The 13,341-nt window shown below is 39.6% G+C and overlaps 1 protein-coding gene across 1 annotated transcript in view; it reads right to left on the bottom strand.

Moving 5' to 3' along the window:
- ARID2 (AT-rich interaction domain 2) overlaps positions 1–13,341 on the bottom strand; it is a 109,894-nt gene that overhangs the window by 21,773 nt on the left and 74,780 nt on the right. Inside the window, exons 9-15 of the mRNA XM_076331753.1 lie at positions 13,140–13,236; positions 12,851–13,060; positions 12,279–12,446; positions 10,916–10,991; positions 6,618–6,752; positions 5,954–6,153; positions 2,732–5,592 (exon numbers count right to left, since the gene is read on the bottom strand). Coding sequence (XP_076187868.1) covers positions 2,732–5,592; positions 5,954–6,153; positions 6,618–6,752; positions 10,916–10,991; positions 12,279–12,446; positions 12,851–13,060; positions 13,140–13,236 — 3,747 coding nt within the window. The remainder of the gene's footprint in view (positions 1–2,731; positions 5,593–5,953; positions 6,154–6,617; positions 6,753–10,915; positions 10,992–12,278; positions 12,447–12,850; positions 13,061–13,139; positions 13,237–13,341) is intronic.

The raw sequence follows: 13,341 nt of genomic DNA, 5'->3' as shown, positions 1-13,341 counted from the left end.
ATGACAAGCAAGCAGGAAATCACACACTAACAGCTTGAGCAGCTATGTAATTCTGCCATAGCTAATACCCCTTTATTCCCTGTCCCTCACCATGTTTCTCCATTGGGTTGTATTTATAATAAATTTCACATTGTCTGCAAAAAGAACCATGTTCTATTTCTTCTGCAAGACACCCAGTATACATTAGATACTACAAAAAGGATAAAACAATGCAGATGCTCAAGTGAAAACAGTGTTCCTTAGCTGCTGCCTTTCAAAAAGTCAGGGACAAGAAAGCTGCTTATCATACAAGGAAGAGTCTCAAAATGGGACGGAGAAAATAGGAGATTATACAGGGCCTAACCTCAAAAGAAGTTATCATTAAAACTCAAACTGAGTTCATGAGAATTTGGCTACATCTTAGTATTTCTGGACGTCTTAAAGATACTCCTAAAAGCAGACTCAATATTGGAAATACTTAACATCTGCTTTGCCAGCAAAACAATGGCTATTGCAGCAGCTCAGCAGCTTTGGAAAAAAAAAAAAAAAGAGCTGGCCAGTTTGATTTTGTTACTGTTTATAGTCCAACACATTAATTTTAAAGCAGTGGTAAAGATCCTTAAAAGTCTTAAGCCAAACTATGATGTTCACTATATCTGAACAGAGTACTATAAAGTGGGTTCTGTGAAAAGTCAGTACTTAGCATTATCATGATAGACATGATTCATAAATAGCCATACGTAATAGTTAAGGCAATTCGCTAACAAATTAGATTGTTCACCAAGATCAAAACTAATAAACTCCTTTTCTCCCACATTCTTGTAATTTTGAAGAAAGCAAGGGCATCCTACAGACAGGAAAATGAGCCAACTTCCATAGAAGCAGACATTAAACCAAATTACTTTGATCTGCAAATCTGTACTGAATGGCATACCCAGTTGGCAGCATTTCTGTTTGTACAGATAATGGAAAATGTAGGAACTATCAATGATAGCGATACTAGTGTAAAAAAGAAACTATCAACACAGAAAATACTCTTTTTTTTTCTCTATTATCATGATAGAACAGCTAATCCAATACAAATTAAATAGTTAACTATTACTCCCCTATTCTCGAAAATCTGAAAGTCTGATAGCTGCTTGAGACACAACTGAAAATTCTTGTCAGCCACATGTCCAGGGAATAAATAACCACAGATTATATTTATTCCAATCCAGAGACATAGCCATACCATTTTCTATTTCAGCCAAATCCTTAGCAAAGCTATAATAGAAATCCAAACTGTGCAACAGCTAAAGACACTCACTGTAAAAAGCAAGGCCTAGCTTGCTCTTTTTCATCTACACTACAGAAAATCTCATTCATTCTCCCTATGCTGCCAAAAGACACTTTCAGGTTGGTCAATTCACTTCTAGTAAGAACAAAGATAAATAACATATCAGAAAAATATGGATCTCTCTCTGATAAAACCTAAGTGAAAAATTTACATGTGAGTTTAAAGACATTTTAAATACATAACTCTGTGCAGTGTGGCAGTTGAAAGAAAAAAGAAAAGAAAAAGAAAGAAAATTTGTTAACTGTTAGTCCTGATTTCTGACAACTAGATGAAGGAAAGTCAAAAGAGCTTTCAACAGAAACCTAACTCGACACAGAAAAAGAAGTAGCACTAGCCATCACCTGTTGAATTTTGAGTTCTAGCTCTGTTTAAGTCCATAAGGTCTATACCTGCTACCCCGTCAAAAACAAACAAACAAAAACCCAACCATACAAACAAAAAAGGAAGACAAGAAATAAAAGACTTCTCTTACCTCAAGGTCAAAATGCACTAACATACGCGCAAGATTTCATTACTCCTCTCCACAGTCTGTCAGAACTCTGTGACTGCCAGACCTACTATTCTATTCTTTCTGCTCCTATTCACGTTAGGAACATGTTTTGGAGAGGGATTTTCTGTCCATGGACAAAGCTAAAATAAATTCTAGAGACTGGAATAATCTTAAACATGATTATCTGTACTTATTAATGCTCATAAAACTGATAGCCATACCTCACTTCTAGTAAAGTGCTAGGGAGTAACCACTTTCAAATGATTAAAAAAAGTTGATCAAGGGAAAAAAAATCCCCCCAAGAGCCCTCTCCAAAGTTTGTCAAACAGAAAAAAAATCCCAAACAATGCGTATTGTAGCAATAAAATAAACATTACAAATATTTTGCAATAAACAAACATAAATATTTCAACAAATTTACAAAACAATACTTTCTCCTGACTGCAGTGAACGCCTGAAGCAGGCCTTTCAAGACCACCTTTAAATGCAAGAACTTCAACTCGTTTCAGCAAGCCAGAAGCAGTTGCGGTGATTAACTTGCAAAAAAGACATTTTCATCCCTCCATAAGCACTAAGGACCAAGAATAAAATGCAGACAATTCTGACATTTTTACAAGACTATACAACAAATCATTGTTGTTTTCAAAACAGTTAATCCTTTAAGGAAGAAATCAGTGAGCAGAAGTTCTTTCCTTACTGTGTATTACCAAGCTACAAGCTATTTTAAAATTCCATTGTTACTGACATCGAAGTAGTATGCAAACTATTAGAACTTTAGTCCGTGAAAGAACAGAAACCATAATTTTCTGAATATTTTAAATACTATGCAAGAGATATTGACTGAGTTTACATTTTCATCCGCATTATTTCATAGCATTAGTCAGAATCACAGTTGGAATAAACATAAAAAGAACACTGCAACATACCTGTGTGACCATGCTTTGTATATACGTGGTTGGATGCTGCTGCTTTTGTTGAACAGCACTTTCTATTGCTACTTTCGCTACAGTGCTTGGATCCGCTCCAGCTGGCACAGCAACCATAGTTGCACTGCAACCAGCATTGTTGGGGTCACTGATTGTAACAATTCTAACTCCTACTTTATTTGGAATTCCTGGAACAGTTTCCCTGTCATTATCCTCTGCTGGCCTCTTTACAGTTTTGCATTCTGCTGTGCCATTAGTAGACCGAACTTCGGATGACAGGGTAGACTGGGACACTCTAGGTCCTGAGTGTGGAACTGCTATGATTTGATGCCCCTGTATAACAGAGGCTGTAGATTGTGGTGAGACAACTACACTTGGGCGTTGCTGAGGCACATCTGAATTCAAACTTGAAGCTAGAGGTCCATTAGGTAAATCAGTGTTGGTACCACTAAGTTGCTGGGTTAACAGTTTTGCAGCCTCCTGTGTACCGCTTACAACAGGTGAACTACTCAAAGTTAATACAGGCCCATTAGAAATTCTTTCCCCTTGATCACCTTTGGCAGTATCTTGCTGCGTGGCATCCAAATTCCCTTGTTGTTCCACTGAAGATATCTCACCATTTCCTACATGATTGGAAGTTTTGTGATTTGGAATGCTTTTGCTCAAATGAGAACCATCTCCTTTATCAAAATCACAGATTCCATTAACTAGGGGCTTCTTCAAATCACTTTTAATTTCCTGTGTGTCCATTTGTTCAAAGTTCTGCTTTCCAGGAGCTCCGTTCTCACCCATTTCTAATGATGGCCCATTACTGACTTGCGAGCACTGATTGGCCTCATTCTGAGTTTTCCCTGAGTTAGAAGGAGGTAGACTGGAGTCACTATACTTTCTCCCATTTAAAAGACTTCCCACCTGCATTTCATTTTCTTTTGCATCCCCATTGCTGGTGTTTGCAGCTCCTCTTCGGCAGGAAGGATTCTCCATAACTTCAATTTTACGTTCATGAATGTGTAAACCTGTTGCTTCCTTTGCTTCTTCCTCCTTTTGGCAAATTATTTTATCACCTTTGAATGGGGGAGCAGCAGTACACGGTGATTGTCCAGCTGAAGGTGCTTGAGTAGCTGGAAGTGTTTGCACCTGTAGCCCAACTCCTGTCTGTGCTCCACTCACTGCAATTCCTGCTGGAGCAATGATTTGAGTTGCATTTCCCTGACTCACAGTTGCAGTAGCAAAACTCGTATTTGGCACAACTGTTATTGTAACCTGGTTGCCAGTAGTCCCTTGGAAAATAGTTGCTGGGCTGTTTGAGATCAACTGGCCTGGCAATATCTGTAAATTAGAAATGGGTACTGTTTGCACTGCCCCTTGGGGCTGGATTGCACCCGGGACCAGCTGAACATTTTGCTGTCCAACTAGCAGCTGCTGAGCTGGAGACTGTCCTTGAACTCCAAAACCTGGTGCCTGGTTATTGGCCATCTGATAAACCACCTGAGGGCTAGGAGCTCTTGCATTGTTAGGTGGAGGAATCTGTGGAGCTGGGAGTATAAGCTTTCCCCCTGGAGTTGATGGGCCTCTTTTCGGAAGAAGCAGTTGTTTTATCAGACTAGACTCACCAGAGTTAGGCTGGCCAACTCCTGTATTAGCTTGTTGTGACTGAACCTGCATTTGTATCGGTTGTTGTACCTGTACCTGCTGCTGCGATGATGCTGGTGAATGTTGCTGCTGCTGCTGCCTCTTTACAGAAAGCATCTGGCTGACAGTGGGAGGGGGTCCTTGTGACTGAGGAGTGGTAGATGAAGATGACATAACTGTAGGGACTTGATTATTTGTAACCGGACCTGGGGATGGTGAAGAAGATGGAGTAATGCTTGGCTGTCCAGTCAACTGGACAGTTTGACCAGGGGGAATAGAAGCTGGATTAGCAAGCACTATTTGATGAATGGCTGGTGCATACGTTTGACCTTGCTGAGCTGGCTGGCTTACAATCACTACACTCTGCTGGGATGGTGGTGGAGGCTGCTGCTGTGGTTGCATTGGCTGCTGTACCACGGCAGGTGGAACTTGCTGAGATGGCAGAGGCTTTGGTGCAATATTCTGAAACCCTACCCTAGATGTTGGTGGGTTTTGGACACCTGCAATTGTAACCACCTGCCCAGCCGCTACTTGGAAATTTTGAACTGTGGTGGCAGAAACAATGTTAGATGCAGAGGTTGTGACGTACTGCTGTGGTGCTATGATGACTGTATCTTGTTGCTGGTTGCCAGCAGAGGACTGCTGAGATGATGTCTGCCCAGGTTGTGATGACGTGCTGATTAGCTGTTGACCCTGTGAAACTGCTGAACTGCATGCTGGTATGTTTTGTACTCTGCCAAATATATGACCCTGAGGTACAGCTTGCTGAATTACCGTAACAGGAGTGCCTGAAGGTATCTGTCCTGGCACCACTGCATGCAGTGGAGACTGTTGTTGAATTACAGGTTGGTGGTGAAGCAGCGTCTGAGAACTAACAACAGTAACAGACGGCTGTGGTCCTGTAGTGCTGTGATTTTGATTAGAAGCTTGTGGTGCTCCTCCTACAGCAATAGTAACAGGAACTGCAGACTGGGGCACAGAGCTCTGTATTACTGTGGCCTTCACTACTTCACAGGATATTGGACCTTTATTCTGTATAACAGTCACTGGAGCATTTTGTTGCTGCTGTGTATGAACAGAAGGGTTTTGTGGAATTCTAGAAACAGTCTGTGCCACAGTATGAACACCTTGAATTGGAAAAGACATCTGTGTTGCTGTCAAAGTTGAAGACTGGTTAATAGGGGTCCTCTGATAGTGATTTCCTACGCTTGGTAGCCCATGCGGGATTCCTGTTGAAATAAACACAGTAGAAGTTTGGAAGCAAAAATTATTTCAAAGCACATTAACATAACAAATTCTTAAAAATCCAAGCCTTGAACTTGTAATTCTATATGAAGCACTTTCTCTTCTCAGCTATACTGCATCTGAATTAATGATGCAGCAACAATGGCTTGACAAGTTTATGGGTTACACGTCAAATACTAGAATAGCATGCAAGTACATACTGCAATACTATTCCTAACATTATTGAATAAATCAAAACATGTGGCCCCAACTTCCAACACTTTCAAACTATTTTCAAAATCTTTTGTCTTTTATTGTCATTTCAGAATCAATGCAAACTACTTGATATTTAATTAATTTAAAAACCTGCTGGCGAAGGAGACGAAGACACATCAGGAATTGAATCAACCCGGACAACTGGGGTAGACGAAGTTGGTTGCTGCTGATAGTACATCTGAATGGGAAGTGGTATAGCTCTCCTTTTCACTCCTACCACATGTATGTGTGCTTGACCATTGTTACCTGGATCTTCTACTCTCTTCACTGTATGATTTGGAAAGACAGTTCTGCCAAAAACAACATAAATCTATGTTAATAAACACAGTAACTCAATCCTCTTACAATGTTTTTGTTTTAACTGACTGCTCTTGTGTGCAGAGTAACTGCACTAATGCCTGCATCTTTGCAGTACAGCAGGATTCCCCAATAGCATCTGAGTATTCACCATTGAGGACTAACAGGTCCACCAGATGGTTGGCCAAGATCTCATACAAGCTAAGTGGAAACCACAATACCTCCAAAAAATACTTTGACAAGAATTAAAAGGACTATAAGCAGAGAAGGAACACTATCAAAGATCCTGAAGTAGAATGAAATAAACTTAACTCTAAATGTTTGTTTCAATTAAAATTCCAAAACTGGATGTTTCAAACTCAACTCGGTAGATCTTTTCTCAAAGAAATCTAAAGCTACAGGTTAGCATTGAGCACATACAATTGCTTCTTCATTGTTGCATGAATTTTTGTCTTACCGCAGACATTTATAAAATCCAGTTGATGTCAGGATTCCACCTCGAGCTAATTTACTACAGGTAGAGAGGTATTCAGAGTACATTTCTGCTCGAGAGACTGAGCAATCAAGATTCACCTCAAAATGTGCATTCAACCTGAGGATGAAAAAATAAACTATGAAGCAAAATATAGAGAGAGTACTTTTAAAAGGGTTGTTAAAACACTTCTGCCTGCGTCACAGAGACTTTTGAGACCTGATAACAACACGGAAAGCAGCATTTTAGTATACTGTCTTATCAAATGTCTGTTCCATACTTTCTCCTTCCCACTGCTTATGATTCAACACATAGGACCCCTAACATGTGCAGTCAGTTTCACACACAACATCTTATTTACATATGTAATATGCAAAATAGTCTCTACATATGCCTTTTTTATTGTATATTCAGAAGGAAAACCAAAAAAAGAATGCATTGTTTGGTGACGTCTCCTCCCCACAGCTCTATTCTTATTTCTTAATGATTCTACTTTAGCAAAAGATGAACTGAATGCTAGCTAACTCTTCATCAGACATTTCTATCAAAAGTCAACATATGTATCAAAACCAAGATTTTGTTCACTGATCTGCTAGTGCAGTCTTACTTTAAAATACAAGTAAAACCAGAGATAGAATAACAATCTCAACCCTGTCATTCTGATAGAGGTGGGAAGGCAGGAGAGAGGGGACTGGGATTCTAAGACAGCGCGGGCACAAACACACACACACACTCTCATTCCTGGAGTCCCACACTACACAGACATCAATAAAATCCTTGAACAACCTGTTCTGCCTAACATTCAATTTCCAAGGAGAGAAAGTATTTTTATCTCCTACAGACTCTCCACAAGCACACAGACCATCCAACCCCCAATCAGGAAGCTGAGAGAGAAGGAAACATTTTCTACCAGTTCATTTCTTTCAGATCCATTATTCCAACCCAGAGACATGGGAACGGTTCATCCCCAGCAGCAAATGGAGGTAAGTAACAACTCTCACAAAATGCTCAAATATCAGTACCAGAATATAGGCTCAGACAGAATAAAAATATTTTTTAAATTGTCAGCATTTACTATATGGTGCTAACTCTTTGGAAAACTACACTGCATTCTCCTTTGTAGAGTCCTACACTCCCAATACAATTGGATGCTTCAAAAGAGAAAAAGCAAATGATGACATTCTTTGAATTGTGTTCTCTCATAACCAGTAAAGAGTAAGAATAATGCCAGTTCTCCTGCAGTTGAGTTACAATTTTATTATTACAAAAACTGAGATCGCACTGTGTAACAGAAAGTCTAGGTATTAATTAAATTTGGCATATCAGACAAATGACTGTCCAGTTGGGTATGTCATATTAGGCTGACACACCATCACTGGTACCAGTGAACTGAGGATATTCAAGACTTAAAATAGTGAAATGGGATCTGCAATTAGCACTTCACTGTCACATGCACTAACCTTACAAGGACTCCAACTCGGGCTAAGCTGGCTAATAATATATCCAGGAAGGTCAGTTTAAATACCTTGTCTTTCTGTTGCTTCCAAGAGATAGTGACTTTTCTACATTCTACTGTTACGATTTACTCATTTTCCCATTTCTCTCAATAGGAAACAATGACTAAAACATACCATGAAAATTTACATGAATATAAGACACTCCATGTTAGCATTGATTAAAATGCTTGGAAGAGGCTACTCCTCTGCTCTCAATTTGCCTTTTTTTTTTTTTTTTGGCAGCACAGTTATTATTTAAGGAGAATTTTCAGGACTAGATGTTAATTTTTATTTTTCACTAGCTATATCTACCTAAGACTAACTGGAAGAAAATCAAATACAAAATAATAGTATTCAACACTGACAGCTGCAGAAGCACACATAATCAGAAACAAAGCAGACATTCCAAATCTTCCTGATATAATGTTCTATGGTTTGCTTCATTATTTTCTGTCATTTGATGGTATCGCACAGTTGCAGCATGATACCTACCCATACTTATTTTAACAGGCAAAACTTCTATTTTACATTTTATACAGAGTGCAAAATTCACCTTGCCTACAACTTTACTACTGAAAGCTACATGTCTAGTGCTCTCTATAGTCAATAGAGAGAAGGTGGCACTAGAAGGCAATTTGTAGTCTCATCAGAAACTAGGCAGGTGAAGGCAATTCATTTTACTACTGGGGGAATCTCCCACTCCATTAATTAAAAAGGCAGCCTAGAAAACTAGCTTTGGCTAGAGACCAACTTGCAGATCACTAAATTGAGCTCTGGTGATTCCAACTCCAGGTATCCCTCTTTAAACGTCTAAATCATAGAATCATTAAGGTTGGAAAAGACCTCTAAGATCATTGAGTCCAACCGTCAACCCAACACCAAATGTGAAATTTCTCAGTCTTTCAGCAGCGCACATTAATAATACTTTGCAGTGTGCAAACAGAAGCATGGGAGTATCAGTTGACCAACAAGAATCTGCAACATTTCCCCCATACAATCAAAGTTTTGCTGGAAGTATAAGTAAAACTAAATCATGACCTAAAGCACTAAGCTTTGACAAATTCAACCCACTTTATCTTGAAGGCCCCTGTCTGATCAGTAAGACAACTGATGAACATGTGAAAAAACTGGCTGGATGGCCGGGCCCAGAGAGTTGTGGTGAATGGAGTTAAATCCAGCTGGCGGCCGGTCACGAGCGGTGTTCCCCAGGGCTCAGTTTTAGGACCCGTCTTGTTCAGTATCTTTATCAATGATCTGGATGAGGGGATCGAGTGCACCCTCAGTAAGTTTACAGATGACGCCACGTTGGGCGGGAGTGTTGATCTGCTCGAGGGTAGGAAGGCTCTGCAGAAAGACCTGGACAGGCTGGATCGATAGGCCGAGGCCAACTCTATGAGGTTCAACAAGGCCAAGTGCCGGGTCCTGCACTTCGGCCACAACAACCCCATGCAGCACTACAGGCTTGGGGAAGAGTGGCTGGAAAGCTGCCTGGAGGAAAAGGTCCTGGGGGTGCTGGTTGACAGCCGGCTGAACATGAGCCGGCAGTGTGCCCAGGCGGCCAAGAAGGCCAATGGCATCCTGGCCTGGATCAGAAATAGTGTGGCCAGCAGGAGTAGGGAAGTGATCGTGCCCCTGTACTCGGCCCTGGTGAGGCCACACCTCAAATACTGTGTTCAGTTTTGGGCCCCTCACTACAAGAAGGACGTTGAGGTGCTGGAGCATGTCCAGAGAAGGGCAACGAGGCTGGTGAGGGGTCTGGAGAACAAGTCTCATGAGGAGTGGCTGAGGGGAGACCTCATCACTCTCTACAACTACCTGAAAGGAGGTTGTAGCGAGGTGGGTGTTGGTCTCTTCTCCCAAGTAACAAGCGATAGGACGAGAGGAAATGGCCTCAAGTTGCACCAGGGGAGGTTTAGATTGGACGTGAGGAAAAATGTCTTTACTGAAAGAGTGGTTAAACATTGGAACAGGCTGCCCAGGGAAGTGGTTGAGTCCCCATCCCTGGAAGTATTTAAAAGATGTGTAGATGAGGCGCTTAGGGACATGGATTAGTGGGCACGGTGGTGGTGGGTTGACGGTTGGACTCGATGATCTTAGAGGTCTCTTCCAACCTTAATGATTCTGTGATTCTATGAACATACAAGTTGTGGAGCAGCAGAGGTGGAAAGGTCCAATCAGGAACCAATTGATACAAGTATTCAGAATGTGAGCAGATTTACATAAGTCAAATAGTTCAGAAAGATCACCCTCAGTCCACAGAGGAACCACAGGTGGAATAGTTTTTCTCTAAATATCTGACAAGAAGAAATTGAAAGCAAGAGAATTTGGATGGAAAAGGCTTTGATCTTCCTTAACTTGCTTGAGGTTCAATGATCACATGAGAGTTCTGCAGGGCCTAGCTTCATAATTTGATAGTTACTTTTATATTGGTGCAGTAATACAGCAACACATTACCAGATGAAAACACTCATCAAACAGATAACACTGCTTGACAATTTAAAAAATAAATAAAATCAAGATCAGAGTTAGAATATAATTTAATTTGATTTTTAAGAGAGAAAACAACTAATTTCAAGTATCAACTGTCACAGAGTGAATATTCTGGTTGAGCTTTTTCTTTCATACTTCTTCAAAGGAGTGACAGAATGGTTTTGCTTTATACTTTCCAGAAAAAATAAGTCTAATAGTAAATAGAAGCAAGCTGGAAAATTCTGTGACACACGAATACAGGCATTTTTCTTTGTTCTTCTTCTTCATTGAAGTATTTGAATAGAACTATACACTTACCACTGACATGCAAATTTCTCGCTGTCTATTTCTACTATTCCCGGTGGTGGAGCAACATGTGGTGCTGTCCTAGAGGCTGTGGAGAATGAGGGGAAGGAAAAAAAAAAACTTGCTGAAATGATTTTTGTTCTCCTGAATGAAGACTTCAACTCTATGACTTTCACTGGTACAGTTTCTCCTGTGTTTGTAAGCAAGGATGTATCCAGCTAAGGCAAGTCACAAAGGTGTGCTAAGCAGACTACAGATCTGCACCACAATTTACCAAAGTGAAGCAGGGCATGCCAAGGCCAGAGCCACTACTGAAGTGCAATGATGATGTAAGCACTTAGTGAATGACAGCTTCCAGATTCACGATCATGATCCATGATCTCAGTACTTTAGGGTACTGAATATGACTTAAGAGTGGCACAATACTCCACCAGAACAGGCACAAATACACAGCAATTATTTTTCCAATTCCTAAGTGGAAGCAAATACAATGTAAAGAATTTCGTTGTGATATCACATCGATTCCTTCTATTCACTCTTGTTCATCCCCCTAGTCACATTCTTTTCCAGTCACTTTCACTGTGGTATCTGCACCCATTCCAGAAACAGTACACTTAGACATGCAAGCCAGTGTCTGTCATAATGGTTCTTTCTCCATTTTTTCCCCAGAACAAATAGCTATGTTCCATCTTGTGTGCACTTGTGGTATACTGCTATGTGCTTTTATTAGTAAAGACAGAATGAGGTACATATGCTATTCCCCCTGACCCATAATAGTTAGCTGTGCCATTAACTTCCTAAGTGCCTATATTTAATCCCAAAATAAAACTGCAAAAATTAATCATAATTACAATTTAATTTACAATTTACAAAACACTTTTCAAGCTTTAAACAATAGTTAAAATTTGGTTCACATCACAATAAGCTGTTTAGCAGCTTCCATAAAGGCATGATTTTGTGTGTTTATCTCATCTCTGCAATTCTATCAAATACTATACGTTACTGACCCATAATATTCTGTGTAAAAAACACAATATAAAATGGACCTCTAATTCTCTGCAAATCATGGGAACAATCTAGAATGGATACTTTTTCTTTCCACTGAACAAGTTAAAATAAGGAGTGTACATAACTTTCAGTAAATTTTCAGATTAGCAACTGAAAAATATTAAGATTCTTTTAAAGTTTGTTTCACAACAGTTTTGGCTAACATAGCTTTATATTTGCTTTGTGAACAAGTGTCTGAAAAAGATACCGTATGTTATGCATAATGCTATACTTATGTAAATTAATCAGAAACCTACAGAAGATAAAAATCACACATGCCAGGTAGAAAATTTTGTAGAAGAGTATGCTCTCTTGCAGTGATACTAACCTGGGACACCTGTTGCATGGGCCTGTGAAGAACCATGATCCATTACTTGTGGTCTGACATCAGGTACTCCTTGCTGGCTAGTGCACTGATGTTCAATGAGTTTTACAGCAGTAAGTGCATCAGGTCCAAACATCTGGATGTCCATAGAAACCAGACATACTAATGTATCTAAAGTATTAAACGTAAAACCGACAACGACATTAGGACAAGACAAATGAATGCTGCCGGGACATATTGATTTGCTGTAAAATTGCCATGTGTTGAAAGAAAACAAGCCTCTGCATGCTTCTGTAGATTTTTTTTTTTTTTTTTACACGCACTTCATGCCATTAAAAAAAAAAAATCATCAAAAAACCAAAAACCTACTTCAAAAGTTTTAGCTTCCCTCGTTATTAGCATCATCAATTTCTTGAGGACACAGAGACGAAATTTTCATAAAACTTTCTATTCTAATATCCATCCCTAAGCTGCACACACCATAATCAAGCCACATTTTTAACCACTGAACATGACATATTCTTAAGTCTTTTTTCCTACATAAGTGAGCGTAATAGATTTTGCTTCTCCCTTACCTATGCTCTTCTCTACTTTAGCAATCTTTGAGCAGGCCACTTCTCCCATTTCTGTGAGCATGTACAGCACCTCAAGTGCCGAGATTACAAGCAGCACATCTGGTAGCGTGAGATGACATATGATCTCTTTATAGGATTCTTGATCCACATACTCACAAATTAAGACACCATTATCTTCAGCCTTACAAAGATTTGCCAAGATTTCCATGCCTGAAGAACAAATACAAAATAGTTTTAAACAGCAACAATTAAAATTTTAATATAACAATAGAATAGCTAGAGATCTTACCTCTCATCTTTAAAAATCTATCCCTTGACATGAGGCATTTTGTAACAGTGTGAAACATTAGATGAGTAGTTTTGAAATCAACAGGATCCAAGAGAAGCTGATGAGAAAGAAAAAAAAAAAAATCTATGACTAACACTATCCATATAGTGCTAATGGCTCAAATCCTTAAATTTGCGTATCAAAATATAGGATTCAAAAGTGT

This window comes from Aptenodytes patagonicus, chromosome 1 (genome assembly GCF_965638725.1).
Source record: "Aptenodytes patagonicus chromosome 1, bAptPat1.pri.cur, whole genome shotgun sequence".
Classification (NCBI taxonomy): Eukaryota; Metazoa; Chordata; class Aves; order Sphenisciformes; family Spheniscidae; genus Aptenodytes; species Aptenodytes patagonicus.
This window is presented reverse-complemented; position numbering and strand designations above follow the sequence as displayed.